Source organism: Euprymna scolopes, chromosome 46 (assembly GCF_053919585.1).
Source record: "Euprymna scolopes isolate OS-2025 chromosome 46, ASM5391958v1, whole genome shotgun sequence".
Classification (NCBI taxonomy): Eukaryota; Metazoa; Mollusca; class Cephalopoda; order Sepiida; family Sepiolidae; genus Euprymna; species Euprymna scolopes.
The window spans coordinates 72,561,773-72,580,229 of record NC_136527.1 but is presented as its reverse complement, the minus strand read 5'-3'; the positions used below and the strand labels follow the sequence as shown (position 1 = coordinate 72,580,229).

At 35.0% G+C, this 18,457-nt stretch overlaps 1 protein-coding gene across 5 annotated transcripts in view; it reads right to left on the bottom strand.

Moving 5' to 3' along the window:
* Positions 1-2,945: 2,945 nt before the first annotated feature.
* LOC145270429 (uncharacterized) overlaps positions 2,946-18,457 on the bottom strand; it is a 101,147-nt gene continuing 85,635 nt past the window's right edge. For 2 of the 5 annotated variants that reach the window (XM_080126072.1, XM_080126071.1), the window contains exon 8: positions 2,956-5,322. In XM_080126072.1, the coding sequence (XP_079982198.1) occupies positions 4,121-5,322 (1,202 nt within the window). In that variant the 3' untranslated portion in view covers positions 2,956-4,120. Of the gene's footprint in view, positions 5,323-18,457 lie in introns of all 5 variants that reach the window. The other 3 variants (XM_080126074.1, XM_080126075.1, XM_080126073.1) reach the window with 3 other exon arrangements.

The following is an 18,457-nucleotide window of genomic DNA, read 5'->3' as shown; positions in this document are numbered from 1 at the left end:
CAGTAATCAATGGGATAATATCGTAGTAATCGTTAATAATGGAGGTGATAAAGTGTCTTACTTAAGGGGGCGGTTTATCAGGAACTTGTTTATGTTGGACTTGAAGACATCCAAGTTGTAGTAGGTGGGGAAGCAGGCAAACGGAAGAGAGTTCCACAGGCGTGCACTTCTTAGAAAGAAGCTTTGTTCATGGAATCTACGTTTTGATTTAGAGACAGATAAAGAGTGAGGAAAATTTGGAATGGTGGCATTGATAATAATGAACACAGTTACAATGTCTGGCTTGATGGACTTATTTTTTATATATCTGCACCCCTGTATATTTTTCTCATCTGTGCGGCTTCATTTCTTCTCAAGCTGCAGCTCTCTCCACATCTTCCAACAGAGGTATTTTATGGCTGCTATTTGTATTTCATTACAGCTCGATCCTCCGGAGATTGCTTCTGAAGATTCTTTTTATTAGGCTGGTTGCTCCTATCACAACCAGTATAACGCTTATTTCTTTCAGAGACCGTGTCGTTTTTTGATCATTTTTTAGTTCTGATATTTTGTAATTTTTTCCCATTCAGCACTATTAAGGCCATAATCATTTGAAACTGTGACATCAATAATAATAATAGTGCATTTTTTCTGGGCTTGTTCCATATTACTATGTCTGGCTTGATACCCTTATGATTTATATATCTATTATATTTATATATACCCTCATCACTTATATATCTATTATATTTATATATAGCCTTATCATTTATATATCTATTATATTTATATATAGCCTCATCATTTATATATCTATTATATTTATATATAGCCTCATCATTTATATATCTATTATATTTATATATGGCCTCATCACTTATATATCTATTATATTTATATATAGCCTCATCATTTATATATCTATTATATTTATATATAGCCTCATCATTTATATATCTATTATATTTATATATAGCCTCATCATTTATATATCTATTATATTTATATATAGCCTCATCATTTATATATCTGTTATATTCATACATAGCCTTATTTATATATCCTATTTATATATACCCTTATCATTTATAGATCTATTATATTTATATATAGCCTTATCATTTATATATCTGTTATATTCATACATAGCCTTATTTATATATCCTATTTATATATACCCTTATCATTTATAGATCTATTATATTTATATATAGCCTTATCATTTATATATCTATTATATTTATATATGGCCTCATCACTTATATATCTATTATATTTATATATAGCCTCATCACTTATATATCTATTATATTTATATATAGCCTCATCACTTATATATCTATTATATTTATATATAGCCTTATCACTTATATATCTATTATATTTATATATAGCCTTATCACTTATATATCTATTATATTTATATATAGCCTTATCACTTATATATCTATTATATTTATATATAGCCTTATCACTTATATATCTATTATATTTATATATAGCCTCATCACTTATATATCTATTATATTTATATATAGCCTTATCATTTATATATTTATTATATTTATATATAGCCTTATCATTTATATATTTATTATATTTATATATACCCTCATCACTTATATATCTATTATATTTATATATAGCCTCATCATTTATATATCTATTATATTTATATATAGCCTCATCATTTATATATCTATTATATTTATATATAGCCTCATCATTTATATATCTATTATATTTATATATACCCTCATCATTTATATATCTATTATATTTATATATACCCTCATCATTTATATATCTATTATATTTATATATAGCCTCATCACTTATATATCTATTATATTTATATATAGCCTCATCATTTATATATCTATTATATTTATATATAGCCTCATCATTTATATATCTATTATATTTATATATACCCTCATCATTTATATATCTATTATATTTATATATAGCCTCATCACTTATATATCTATTATATTTATATATAGCCTCATCATTTATATATCTATTATATTTATATATAGCCTCATCATTTATATATCTATTATATTTATATATAGCCTCATAATTTATATATCTATTATATTTATATATAGCCTTATCATTTGTATAGCTATTATATTCATATATAACCTTACCATTTACATATCTATTATATTTATATATAGCCTCATCATTTGTATATCTATTATATTTATATATAGCCTCATCATTTGTATAGCTATTATATTCATATATAACCTTATCATTTACATATCTATTATATTTATATTTATATATACCATCATTTATATATAGCCTTATAATTTATGTCTTATATTTATATATAGCCTTATCATTTACATATCTATTATATTTATATATACCATCATCATTTATATATAGCCTTATAATTTATGTCTTATATTTATATATAGCCTTATTTATATATCTATTATATTTATATACCTCTTGTTATAAATATATAGCCATATCATTTATATATCTATATTTATATATAGCCTCATCATTTGTATAGCTATTATATTAATTTATAGCCTTATCATTTATATATCTGTTATATTCATACATACCCTTATTTATATATCCTATTTATATATACCCTTATCATTTATAGATCTATTATATTTATATATAGCCTTATCATTTATATATCTATTATATTTATATACTCTTATCATTTATATACCTATTAAATTTATATATAGCCTTATCATTTATATATGCTATATTTATATATAGCCTTATCATTTATATATCTATTATTTTTATATATGTCCTCATCATTTATATATTCTATTTATATATACCCTTATCATTTATATACCTATCAAATTTATATATAGTCTTATCATTTATACATTATATTTATATATAGCCTTATCATTTATATATCTATTACATTTATATATACCCTTATCATTTATACATTATATTTATACATACTCTTATGATTTATATATCTATTATATTTATATATACCCTTAGCATTTATATATCTATTATATTTATATATACCCTATTCATTTATGTATCTATTATATTTACATATATACCTTTATCATTTATATATCTGCCGACATGTATGTTTTTATTATCGAACACTCTTACTTTTCCATTTGATGTTATCAGTGGTGCTTCATGTTACCAGATGTTAGACATTCTCTGCTGATCTCCCAACATACTTGTTGTGGCACAGTTACAATAGCTGGCTGGATGGCCTTATTTTTTATATATCTGTCCACCTGAATGTCTATCTTATCAGTGGTGCTTCATTTCTCGTCAAGCTGCATCTCTCTCCAGATTTTCCAACAGAGGTATTTACGTACTTGTTGTGGCAGACAATGCAAAAGCCATCTTCCAATAAGATTATGTGGCTAAGGCTCTCAATTGCTGAGTAGCAAAACCTTGTAGACCAGCAACTTGTTAAAAATGCTTATGTGAGTAAACCCTGATCTTGACAGCTACAATAAATCTTTCTTCAGCAAATTGAAGTATCCCACTCCTAATGCTGTTTGTATGTTTTCTATGTCTGATCAACGAAGTAGAGATGAATAAATTATTTTGACTTCTTAATCACTTGCTCCAAACACTGACAATCTGTGTAAGTATCCGCTACCAATGTTTTTAAAGAATGATAATTCGAATATCCATATGTTGTTTGTATGTTTTCTATGTCTGATCAAGAAAGTAGAGATAAATAGATAATTTTGACTTCCTGATCACTTGCTCAAAACACTAACAATCTGTAGGGTTATTTATATATTCACAACTCAAGAAGAGTTAAGACTTATTTTATTAGCAAGTAGTATAGAATATAAAACCTCTTTCTACAATTAAAAAAATAATCTAGCAGTATAACTTATACTGTTCTTTGATTATTAAATCTATAAATTAATGCATATTTAAATGTTGAAAACACCAAAAGTTAGTGTCATGAAGGTATTTGAATTTTCTATGGTGTGTACAAAGATAGATCTGCAAATTAACGGCCAATTAAGAAAATATAGTGTAAAACCAATCATATTTAGAAAAAGTAACTCAGATATTAAATAAAATTAAATTAAATATTAAATTATGCATAATAATTCATTAGACAAATCTACACACAAATTAAAATTTTTTATCTTGTGTGTATACGAAGGTGTGTTTTCAAAGTTGATTTCAAAGAGAATGAAGATCCGCATATTTCACAAGAATAGGGTTTCTCCCCGGTGTGTACACGTACATGAATTTTCAAAGTTGATGGCTTTGAAAATGAAGATCCACACGTTTCACAGCAAAATGGTTTCTTTCCAGTATGTATGTGCATGTGCGTTTTCACGGTTGAGCGATCAGAAAAAGAAGAGCCACATACATCACAGGAAAAAGGTCTCTCACCAGTGTGTACATGCATGTGCCGCTTCAAATGTGCTTGACGGGCAAACGAAGACTGGCATATATCGCAGGAGAACGGTTTCTTCCCACTGTGTATACTCGCATGCATCTTTAGAGTCGATTTGCGAGAAAATGAGCACCTGCAGATCTTGCAGGAAAATGGCTTCTCACCAGTGTGGGTTCGCATGTGGTCTCTCAAAAGCGATTGCTTTGAATACGAAGACGTGCAGATTTCACAGGAGAATGGTTTCTGCCGGGTGTGTACGTACATATGGCTCTTCAGAGTAGACGGGTTTGAAAACGATGCTTGACATGTATCACAGGAATAAGGCTTTTCGCCTGTGTGTATATACATATGTCTTTTCAATGTTGATGGTTTGGAAAATCTAGAACCACATATTTCGCACGAATATGGTTTCTTTCCTGTGTGTATTTGCATGTGTGTTTTTAACGTTGAATTAACAGAAAAACTACAGCCACACACTTCACAGTAATATGGTTTCTCACCAGTGTGTACTTGCATGTGACGTTTCAGATGCGACTTCTGAGAGAAACAGCATCCACATATTTCACAAGAAAATGGCTTCTCTCCAGTATGTATGTGCATATGGCTTTTTAAGTTTGACGTCTTTGCAAATAAAGACCCGCATATCTTACATGGGAATGGTTTAAGACCCGTGTGCGCAAGCATGTGCGTTTTAAGACTCGATTTTTGCGTAAAGGACGTTTTGCAGATTTCACAGGAGTATGGTTTCACTCCGCTGTGCGTTTGTATGTGCCTGTTTAAACTTGATTTCTGAGTGAATGAAGAGCCACAAATCTCGCAGGAAAACGGCTTCTTTCCAGTATACATACATACGTGATGACTCAGCATGGACTTAACTGAAAAAGACAATCCACAAAGATTGCAGGAAAATAGATTCTGTTCTCCAGGGCTTGGTCCTATATCTGTAAATAGAAAAAAAAATGGATTAATAAAAATGCAACAACTTCCATTATTTACTAGCAGATATGTCCGCTTTTATTATAAAAAATAAAAAAATTATTATAAATAAAAATAAAATTTTTTAAATTATTATAAATAAGAAAAAATGTATCCAATACCAAATATTTCCAGTCGTCTTTTATTCGCTGCCGCCACAGGAATTCTTGCAAATGATTATCAACTTTTGCATCATTAGTCTGTCGCGCTAGTCATGCAAAAACATAAAAGACTTTCCTGAGTCCTCACCTCTTCAGGAAACAGGTTCGCAGAAAACTTACGGTGACTTTACTTGATTATAACCAGAACTTTAATTGCAATATTCATTCTTTAAAAAAAATTTTGACTGACATACAAATTTTTTTATATAATCATTGTAATATTAATTTAAAAAAAATTTTTTAATTGCAATATTCATTCTTTAAAAAAATTTTGATTGACATACAAATTTTTTTATATAATCATTGTAATATTAATTAAAAAAATTTTTAATTGCAATATTCATTCTTTAAAAAAATTTTGATTGACATACAAAATTTTTTATATAATCATTGTAATATTAATTAAAAAAATTTTTAATTGCAATATTCATTCCTTAAAAAAAATTTTGACTGACATACAAAATTTTTTATATAATCATTGTAATATTAATTAAAAAAATTTTTAATTGCAATATTCATTCTTTAAAAAAAATTTTGACTGACATACAAAATTTTTTATATAATCATTGTAATATTAATTAAAAAAATTTTTAATTGCAATATTCATTCTTTAAAAAAAATTTTGATTGACATACAAATTTTTTTATATATAATCATTGTAATATTAATTAAAAAAATTTTAATTGCAATATTCATTCTTTAAAAAAAATTTTGATTGACATACAAATTTTTTTATATAATCATTGTAATATTAATTTAAAAAAATTTTTTTTTTTAATTGCAATATAAATTTTTATATATTTTAATTTTTATGTTTGTGAATTTTTTTGATGAGGATTGGTTATTCGTATTATTTGGATTCTTTGGACTACTGTTCTCATCTTGAGTGTGATTTTTCACATATTTCGGTCGATGTCACCTCCGACATTCTTCAGGCATATAATTTTTGAGATGAAGCAGTGAAATTTTTACAACGTTTCAGTCGATATAACCTCTGACCTTCTTCAGGCGTATTTCCATAGCCCTTGATCCCCTGGAGGGGCATAGGCCATCTACAACTTTTGTAGATGTTTTTGTAACAAGGAGTTCTTTTTACAAGGTGAGGGTGCTGGCCCCACACCCAACCTTCCCAAAAGGTACATAGAGTGCCTCGCCTTACCAAATGGCCACCCATCTGGTACTGGCCAGGCTCAACGTTGCTTAACTTCAGTGGTTTGTGTAACGATGTTATCGTTTCGTTACAATCCTAGTTTTGTAACAACGTTATCATTTCGTTTCATGACAATCCTTGTTTTGTAACAACCACGCATGCGCACTGGAAATAAAGGCCTCCATGTTTTATATTTAAAACTAACAACACGCGTCTTTTCATTTCTCTCTATTAACCAACCACACAACACGAGCTAACACAGCTTGACATGGTGACAGCGACGAGATAAAGGGAAAAATAAAATAAAACAACGATAAAAGTAAGACATTATATTTTTTTTTTCTCTTTTCTTTTCGAACCAAAACTTCGTAAAACACACACACACACACGCTCGTTGAAGCTCGCAACAACACTACTACTACTATGGCTAATATATCGATACCAGTTCCCATTCTCGACTGGGACTCGCCTAATACTGCAGAGTCATTCAAGATATTCCAACAACGTTTGGAACTTTATTTCACAGCGAAGGGAACTAAAGAAGAAGAGAAAGTGCCTATCATTCTACTCGCAACTGGCGAGGAAGGAATTCGTAGATACAGCAGTTGGTCTATGTCAAACGAAGACCGGAGAGACGCCAACAAAATTTTCAACGCATTTTTGGAGCAGCTGGAACCGGCAACCAACCACCGTATATGTAGGCTCGAACTCAGTAGATACCAACAAAAACCTACCGAGACGACCGACATATTTCTAAACAGGTGTCGCTTACAGGCGAAGAAATGCGATTTCACAGCCCATGAAATGAACGAACGTTTAGTAGAAATACTGATAGCCAACACGCCCATACCGGACTTACAAAAAGAACTGTTGAACAAGCCGAAGGGCTACACAATAGAAGAGGCTGTGAAATTAGCATGCACATATGAGGCTTCAGCCGTGTATATAAACAAAATACACCAACTACATGGCCTGTCACAGATAGACACCATAAATCGCGGTGGTCGCGAACGCCAGGAAGGCAACAGAAATACCAGCAACTTGTGTAAAAATTGTGGACGGGACCACCATTTTGGCAAGGAGCATTGCCCTGCCAAGAACGACATATGCAGCTCCTGCGGGAAAATGGGCCATTGGGCCAAATTGTGCTTCTCAGCGAGACTCAGACCCAGGAAACAAGAAAAACCCTGGCACAAAAGCCGCAGCCAGCCAAGGCACAGACAACATGGAACAGGCCGAAAAGTCGACAGCGTTGCTGAACATGACGACCGAGCCACAACAAAACTACATGCGGCGATGGAGCACCTCACATTCAGCACTATTAACAGTGAACATCCACTGCACAAACAAAAAACAACACAAAATGAAGTGTTTGCCAATATCAACGTTATATTGACAGACTACCCAGGTACGCACAGCCTCAAACTGAAGGTAGACACGGATGCACAGGAAACACACTACCTTTACACATATTCCGCAGTATGTGCCCCTCCGCCATAAACGAAGACGGAAACCCAATACCTGGATCACTAAACTCAACGAAATGCGTACTGACAGCATACAACAACACTGAAATAAAATGCCATGGCACCACAAACATCAGGTGCAAATACAAGGACTTTTCATGGCTCAACACTCAATTTTATGTGGTCAACACTCCAAGACCAGCTATACTGGGCCTGCCAACATCTGTAGCCCTCAACGTTGTGACAATGAACTGTGCCATATCCGTTCAGCAACAACCTATCAACAGCATAGATGATCTGATGCGTTTATACCCTGACAGATTCGACAGCATTGGCGAGTTCAAGAAAACACACAAGCTCACTGCCAACCCTAACACTCCATGCCACATAGACGCACTAAGAAGACCGCCAATAGCCATGCGGGAGAAGATCAAGGCTGAACTAGACAAGATGGAGTCACAGAATGTCATTCGTCGTATTGAGGAGCCAACTGACTGGGTAAGCTCCCTTACATATATAACCAAACGCGACAACACAATAAGGGTCTGCTTAGACCCAAGGGCACTAAACAAAGCCCTAATGCGGCCGTATCATCAAATCTCAATAGTTGAGGAACTCAATCACCGGTTTGCAGGTGCAAAATACTTCTCAAAACTGGATGCTAAGGCAGGATACTGGTCTATAAAGCTTGACCAGGAAAGCCAGATCCTGACCACTTTTCAAACACCATTTGGAAGGTACTGCTTCCAACGACTTCCATTTGGTTTAAACGTGAGCCAAGACATCTAGCAGCTCGAGATGGACAGAATACTTGAGAAGTGCACAGGAGCATGCAGTATAGCGGATGATATTGTTGTATATGGCTCAACAGAACATGAACATGACAACAACCTAAGGCACCTCATGGAAGTCGCCACACAAGAGGGCCTCACAATGAATTCCAAGAAATGCGAGATAAAACGCCAGGAAATCTCCTTCTTCGGAAATATATGCACCCATTCCGGAATGAAACCTGACCCAGCAAAGGTACGAGACCTACAGGAAATGCCAGAACCACGCAATAAAACAGAACTGCAACAGTTTCTAGGTGTAATGACATACCTATCCCGCTTTATTATAGATTTCAGCTCAAAAACCACTGTATTACGTGACTTACTTCACAAAGAGTCAGAATTCCAATGGGAGCCACACCACCAGACGGTTTTCAAAAACCTGAAGAGTGAAGTGTCTGAAACGTCCCTGCTTCACTACTTTGACCCCAAGCGCCCAATCTACTTACACTGTGACGCAAGTCTTCATGGAATAGGAGCAGCGCTTCTACAACCAGACTCAGCTGGCAATTTAATGCCTGTCTTATACGCAAGCAAGAGCCTGACACAAACAGACGCATGTATCGAGCGGGAACTACTGGCAATCGTGTTTAGCACACATAGATTCCACACATATTTATACGGTCATGGTTTCCAAATTGTCACTGACTACAAACCTCTTGTCATGATCATTGACAAACCTCTCACCTCAGCTCCAGCTCGCCTACAACGAATGCTCATCCAGCTACAGGGATATAATTTCAGATTATCCTACAACAAGGAATCCGAAAACATATTGGCTGATGGGTTATCACGCCTGCCATCACCTGGTAATTCGGACCCTATCGATCTGGATGTTCGAGTTGACACCATTCGTTTCTCTGCTGACTGCATTGAAAAACTGAGAGACTGCACAACAGCTGACCCTCTGCTTAACCAGCTAAGAGATACCATTGTCATGGGATGGCCTGAGACAATCAATCAACTGCCTACCGATATCAGAGAATTCTGGAGCCTAAGAGATCAGCTATCAATTGATGACGGCCTTATCCTTAAAGGACAACAAATTGTCATTCCTCAGACCCTCCAAGAAGATATCCTAAAGCAACTCCACACCGCTCACTTAGGACAGGAGAAAACCAAACTCCTAGCCAAAGACACTGTCTATTGGAAAAATATAAACAGAGACATCGAACAATTTACAAGCTCATGTAGCATCTGTCAACAACATCAGCCATCACAAATGTCAGAGCCTCTTCTGCAGCACAACATTCCGACAAAGCCATGGGACGTAGTTGGAACAGACCTTTTCGAGCTCCATGGACATCAATGGATGATCATAGCAGACTACTACTCCAAGTACCCCGTTATCAAACAGTTTCCTGCCCACTCACCAAGCAGTGCTGTCATAAAAATAACACAACAAACCTTCGCGGAGTTTGGCATACCGTCAAAAGTGGTTAGTGACAACGGGCCGCACTTCTCAAGCGCCCTTTACCACGAATTTGCCACAGAATGGGGTTTCAACCATCAGACCACCTCACCTCGAAGACCACAGGGAAATGGTTTCATAGAGCGCCAGATAAGGACCATCAAGACCATCCTCAAAAAGGCCAAGCAATCTAGGACAACACCCGAAATTGCATTATTGCACTGGCGCTGCACACCTATCTCAAACGCCATACCCAGCCCCGCACAGCTACTCATGGGTAGACGAATCCAATCCCCAATTGCAACAAAAATAGAAAACAACCACCAAGATCAGGATCAAATATATGATGCTTTTAAACAAAGGCAACACAAGCAAAAAAAAAATATTTTGACCAGCATGCGCTCAAGGAAGACCTACCACCTTTATATCCTGGCCAGAGGGTAAGAGCACAAAACCCTACACACGGAAACTGGGACTTAGCAACCGTAGCTTCTCAAGCAGATAGTCCCCGATCATATCTCCTACAAACTGCAAACGGATATATGCTACGGAGAAACCGGCAGCATATTAGGAGTGCTCCAATAAGGCCAACACCACCACAAACGCCAAAGCATGTAACATTTGCAGAACCACCTGCATGTATAACTCAGTCTCCACAAAGAGACTCCCAACAATACACTCGTAGTGGCAGGATGGTACGACCACCATCAAAAAATGAACTTGTGAACATTTTCTAGAGAAGTATAGCAAGCAATTCATGAGGCAGAATAATCCCCTGCTTCGCTGTAGCTATTCAGGCAGTCTACCCTGAATTACCTTTTATCATATATTGAATATGCTCAATGTCATAATCTTCATATTGGTAAAGGGGGGATGTAACGATGTTATCGTTTCGTTTCGTTACAATCCTAGTTTTGTAACAACGTTATCATTTCGTTTCATGACAATCCTTGTTTTGTAACAACCACGCATGCGCACTGGAAATAAAGGCCTCCATGTTTTATATTTAAAACTAACAACACGCGTCTTTTCATTTCTCTCACACAAATTGGATTGAATTAAAGTTATATTCTTTTATATAGATTTACTTTTTGTATTTTGTTGGAGTTTATTTTTTTAAATAGTTCCTTCATATTGTTGACATGGTAATAATTTTGCCGGATATGCGCGAGATCGCCACAATCCAAAAGAAAGTGTTTTACTGTAAAAGGTTCTTGGCATGCAAAACATTCTGGAGAGTCTTCTTTTTTTAGCAGGAAGGAGTGGGTTATGTGCGTATGTCCTATGCGAATACGGGACAAAATCACTTCCTCTCTACGTGATCTTCTGGCATCTGGTAATCGTTCTTCTATTATGGGCTTGATCTTGAAAAGTTTATTATTTGGACAGTTATTCCATCTTTCTTGCCATTTCTTCATAATGAGATTATTTGTTGTTTGTAGTCAGAATGTGGAATTTTTATATTGCTTTTAGGGAGTTTTAAAGCATTTTTGACAGCTATGTCAGCTTTTTCATTGCCCTGAATTCCAGAATGACTGGGGATCCAGCAGAATTTGATACTTTTTTTTTGTGAGAGAGTGTGTATTTTTTGTAGTAGTTTGATGAGTAGTGGGTTATTTAAATTTTTATTCTTTAAGGATTCGAGTACCGATAGGGAGTCAGAAAAAATTATAAAATTGTTGTGGGTAAGGTCAGTGATGAGATCTAGTGCCATATCTAAGGCTGTGGCTTCGGCACTAAAAATTGAGGCATGGTCTGGTAGTCGCTTCTGTAAGGTAATGTTAGTGGATACGACTCCGCATCCGGTTTTGTTGCTGTCTTTGGACCCATCTGTGTATATGTGCTGATGGTTTGGGTGTTTTTCCTGAATGATAAGGAGTTTTTCTTGAAAGGTTAGTGGATGGCTTTGATTTTTTGGGAGGTTATTTAATTCAAGGATGATTTCAGGTTGTTTTAGTAGCCAGGGTGGAAGGCTTAGTTGGTTGACATTATGGATATTGGTGATTGTGATACCTGCATCTTCTACTAGTGGTTTTGTACGGATCCCAAAAGGTTTTATAGCTTTTACTTTTTGGTCATATAGATTTTGGTAATTTGGATTGAAGGTACAGTTAGAGGTTGGATTTGTTGGTTGTTATTTTTCTCTATCATAGAGCGAGTAATCTAGTGAGTTTGCAATGCAGTCGTAAGTAGGATTTTCTGGGCAAGAGAGAATTTTGGTCAAGTATTGCAAGGCTAGTTTGTCGCGTCGAATTGATAATGGGGGTTCATTGGCTTCTGCATAGAGACTATCGATGGGGGAAGTTCGGAAGGCTCCCAGCGCAAGCCTGAGGCCCTGATGTTGAACGGTGTCCAATATCTTTATATACGACTTTCTGGTGGCACCGTAAATGAAGCTACCATAGTCTAGTTTCGATCGCACTAGTGACCTATATAACTTTAATAGGGTTTGTCTGTCCGCTCCCCAATCTATGTGGGCAATGACCCGCATTAGCTGTAGGGTTTTATTACATTTATTTTTAAGATGTTTTATATGAGGGATGAATGTAAGTTTTTTGTCTAGTATTAACCCTAAGAATTCATGTTCATTTACAACAGGAATCAGAATATCATCTAGTTTTAAAAGAGGATCTGGGTGCAGTTTTCTTAGTTGACAAAAGTGCATACATTTTGTTTTGTTAATGGAAAATTTGAAGCCATTCTTAGTTGTCCATTTTTTTTATTTTGTCAATGCATTGTTGAAGTTGACGCTCAATTATATGGATATGTCTTGAGCTATATGCAATTAAAAAATCATCAACATATAGGGAACAATCCACACATTGGTTTATGCATCCAACAATACTGTTAATTTTTAGGCTGAATAGTGTTACCGACAAAATACTTCCCTGTGGAACTCCCGTTTCCTGTTCCTTGATGTCCGATAGGCATGTTCCTACACGGACATTGAATAGTCTATTATTTATGAAGTTGTTGATGAAGATGGGTAGTCTTCCTTTCACTCCAGCTTCTTTAAGATCTTTCATGATGCCATATGCTTTTTTTGTATACATGAATTTCTGATGAAAGTTTCTAAACGAATTAAATGGTCTGTTGTGCTACGATGTTTTTGGAAGCCACACTGAAAATTAGTTATTTTATTTGTTTCCAGAAACCAAATTAACCTGGTGTTGACCATTCTCTCCATGATCTTACACACGCAGCTTGTTAAAGCTATGGGGCGATAATTGGAGGGGTCAGATGCATCCTTTCCTGGTTTTGGTATAGGAATGACTGTGGCTTGTTTCCATATGGCTGGAAGATTGCCATTGAGCCAGATGTCATTATAAATAGAAAGTAAATACTTTAATGGTTCATCTGGTAGTTGTTTTAGAAATTCATACGTTATTTTATCAGGTCCCTCAGCCGTGTTGTTGGCTTTTTTTAATGGATCCTTTAGTTCATGGATGGTAAAAGGTTTGTTGTATTCTTCCTCATTATTACTTTTAAAGTTTAGTTTGTTTTTTTCTGATTCCTGTTTAATGATCTGGAATTTTTTATCGTAATTTTTAGAAGATGAATTATTTGCAATAGTATCTGCAAGCAGGTTTGCCATGTCCTCTTTTTTTGTTATTTTACTATTGTTTACACAGAGGTGGTTGACAGGGGGACTGGTGTTTTTTCCTGATATTTTCTGAATCATATTCCATACAGTTTTGTCTTTGGTGGTGTTATTGATTTTAGACACAAAATTCTTCCACGATTCTCTTTTGGCTTCGTTTATTGTTCGGCGTGCTTTAGCCCTGCATATTTTGAAGTTGTTTAAATTCTGAGTAGTTGGTTGGTTGTTGAATTTTCTTAATGCAGCACATCGTAGCCTGATAGCCTTTTTACAGTCATTATTAAACCAGGAACGATTATACTTGGTTGATGATTTTGTTTTAGGAATACATTCTTCTGCTATTGAGATAATGGTATCTGTAAAGTGAGTGATTGGGTCTTTCTCACATTTTTCAGGTACGAGTTTGTGTTTGCATAGTAATTTGAATTTATTCCAGTTAGCTTTTTTAAGGTTCCAGCGAGGAATTTTTGAAATTATTTCAGGACCAAAATGTTCTAAAGTTATTGGGAAGTGGTCACTTCCACAGGCATCTATATGCACTGTCCAATTGTAATCTATAAAGATACTAGGATCACTTATAGAGAGGTCAATTGCTGAGGATGAATTTGTAGCAGAGTGAATAAAGGTTGGTTTTTTGTTGTTGTATATGCATAGATTGTTGTTGTTGATAATATTTTCTATAGTGATTCGTTTTCTATCCGTGTTTGAGCATCCCCAACTAACATTATGACTATTAAAATCGCCTAATAATAAGAAGGGGCGAGGAAGTTGGTTGATGAGTTTTTCTATTTCGGTTTCATCTATGGGGTCGTTTGGAGGCAGATAAATGGAGAAAATTGTGACCGTTCTATGTAGGGTGGCTGTGACAGCAATTGCCTGTAAGTTAGTTTGTAGATTTATTTGGCTTTATGCCGTGTTTTTGTTAATGAGAATGAATGTTCCTCCTGAAGCTCTATTTGGGTTATTTGTTGTATAGTTGTATTCAGTAAAACTTTGGAGATTTATATTTTCAGATGGTTTTAAAAAGGTTTCTTGTAGGCATATTATTGTGGAACATAGATCGGATATCAGTAGAAGTAATTTGTTCCGGTTGGCTTTTATGCCTCTGAAATTCCATTGCATTATTTTGTTGGCCATAGTTTAGATTTTATGTATTTGATTTCCCTTTTGTCTTGGGAATAGGGGTGTTTTCTTTTTTATGGGGGTTTAGAAGTTTTGTCTTCTATTTCCATTGTTTCCAAGGAGGTTTTAAATTTATTTTGGTCTGTAGTTCTTGTATTTGAATCATTGGACTGTTTCATGTGCGTTTGAGCATTTGTGAGCTTTTTATCATTGGTAGATTCGGTTTCTGTTTCCATAGCTTCTGGTTCTTTGTGTTCAATTGGTTTGTTAGCTTTTATGCTTGATTTATCTCTGGTTTTAGATGTTGAGCGAGATCATGGTTTGGTTTTTGTGGGGCTGGTTTTCTTCGAGGAATTTTTCCCATTTATTGTTCTTGTCTGTTCGGATGTTTTTGGAGAATCTTTATCATTTTTTCGCTCTTGATTGCTTGTGTTTGGTTTCTTTTTTTTTTCCAGGGTGTTTTCGGTTTCCATTTTTCTTAGAATTTGGAATCTATTTTGAATATCTACTGTTTGGTTTTCTTCTTTTCTGGTTCCTTTGTGGAGGGTACTAGGCGAGTGTTCTTTTGATTTTGGGATGTTTTCAGTTTGTGTGGATTTTTTGTTAGGGGATTGTGTTTGGTTTTTTGGATCTGGTGAGATTTTACTCTCAATTGTTTAGTAGTTATTTCCAAGTACAGCTGGAGTTGACAGCAGTTGCCGTAAGGTGGCCCTCAATGTCTCAACTAGTTCATCAAGTGATTTTATGAGGGTAGAGATTTCCTTTAGTTCAGTTTTTTCTATTGTTTTTAATTGATTTTTGGTTGCACCTGCGTATGATCTAGTTGGTTCTGTTGTGGTGACTGTTTCAATAATTTTCCTGGCTTCAGTAAAACTTATGTTTTTAGTATATTTGAGTTCATTTATTTTTTTTCTTTGATCCAGTTTTGGCAGAGCGATGAGTATGCTGGATGGTTCTCTCCACAGTTTGGGCATTTTATATTTCCTTGGCATTCTGTTTCCTAGTGTTCGTTACTGCTACACTTTGGACATACTGCTTTCCTGGTGCAGTATTCTTTGAAGTGGCCAAACTTTTGGCAGTTTAGGCAGCGAAGTGGTCTGGGGATATATGTTTCTACTTTAATGTTAATATATCCAATCTTGAGTTCAGTTGGTGGAGTAGGAGTATTAAAAGTTAATATGTATGTGTTGGTGTTAATTGTTTGTTCGTTTCTTTTTATTGTAATTCTTTTTGTATCTATAACTTTTTGATTTTTTAGGTTTGTTTTTATTTCATCTAGATAACAGGTGTTTAGTTCTGGACATCTGATGACTCCCTTTGAGGTGTTGAGGGTTTTGTGAGGGTAGGCTTTGATGTTTATATCATGGAACTTTGTCCATGTTAAAATTTCTTCGGCACTACTTTTAGTAGATACTTGTATAAGTAAAGTTCCATTTTTTAATTTTTTAATTTGTTTTGTGTTCAGATTTTTGTTGATAATTCTTTCGATTTTGAATGGGGACATTTTAGTTATTTGTGTGTTATCTTGCGATTCCAAGATTATATACTCCGGAAAGTTTGTGTTTTCATCTTCATCGCTTTCTGGATGGGGCCTTTTAATTTTTTTGGAAGCCATAGAATATTTTTTGTTTTTTTCATCATCCTTGCTCCCCACCCTCCTCGGAGCCCTAAATTGGGAGATGGTTGAGGGGAAACCCATTCGCCCAAGCATCTCAGGGATACAATGATGATATACTCAAACAGTGAGTATAGCTGCTTATGACGATTTTTTTCATTTCCTTGGACCCAGCAAGGTGTAGAAAGGGTTAGTTGTCAATAGCATCAGTTTTCACCATCTGATTGGCCCTTGCCATCGCCTTCTAATGGTAGTATGTGTGTGTGTTTTTTTTTAAATTTTTTATATGAGTATAATGTGTTTGTGTTTCTCTTTATGGGGGTTTACTATTATTAGGGACTGTCATGACTAGCCGGTTGGTCGGGTCGAGCCTGCCCGACCGCCCGTCTAGCCGAAGGAAGGGCCAAAGTGGAGTGTTGCTAAATCACGGCCATTTGGTTCCAAGGTCGTGAGTTGCTCAGCCACCAGGATCCCGTTCTAAGGCATTACGGGTCGCCACCTACGGCCAACAGGTGGCCCCATTGAGGGACTTTTACTCTCTGCAGGGGGGCAGTCAGTGTATTCTGATACTCCACCAACAGGGTCTGGGAGTGGGGGGAGATAGAAAAGGGGAGGGAAGGGGGGCTGTTGTTTTTGTTTTTGGTTTTGCAGAACAAAATTAAGTTTTACAAAAAAGATCAGAAAACAAAAAACATCAATGTAGGTGCATTTCGTCTCAGGAAGCCAAAAGACAGCCTGATCTGGTAGCACCAGTTAACTTCAGTGATCTGGCAAGAACCGGTGTGTCAATGTGATTGTGCCATACTCAGGCGTATTTTTATTTTACTTCAGTTTTAAGAGATCAAGGGGCTCCTTCTTGGAGATAACACATTTCATTCCATTATGATTTAAATTTGGAATCCATGACACAACTTGAGCTGAACGTTTTGGTTTCGATTCTTGGTGGTGGCGCATGAGTCTTTTTTTTTTTAATACTTTTTAAATCATTACTATATATTGCATCCAATCTATCTATCTATCTATCTATCTATATATCTATAAAAGTGAAAATGTCTGTCTGTCTGCCTTTTCTCTATGGTAGTTAAGGAAAACTATTATACACAAAGGCATTACTTTGCATATTCACATAACCTTATTAACAGTACATAGGGCCCGAACAAAGCTGGGCGGAACTGCTAGTATATATATATATATATATATATATATATATATATATATGCATTGTGGCGATTACTCCATATCTGAAAGGGAAGACGAATAGAAATGAAATAAAGTTGAGAAAAAAGAAGGATGGAGATATTAAAGTTATTGAGAGATAGAAAATCTCTTGCAAAAGACACAAAGAGAATATATATATATATATATATATATTCTCTTTGTGTCTTTCTTCGAAGGCAAAGCACACAGTACCACGCAGGTTTTTTACATCAGAAATACCTTCTCCTAAACGCATGTCTTAACTAAGACTCGGGGTGCATCTCTCCCAGTGAGTTAATCTGCCTCTAGATACCAACCTGGAAATTACTACGACTCGGCTCAACGTTGCTTAACTTCGGTGTGTCAACGTGATTGTGCATCGTATATATATATATATATATATATATATATATATATATATATATATATATATATATATACATATATATATGCATTGTGGCGATTACTCCATATCTGAATATCATTATATTGAATGTTACAAGTTCACTCTGCTGCAAAAACCAAATTCAACTTTTTAATAACAACTA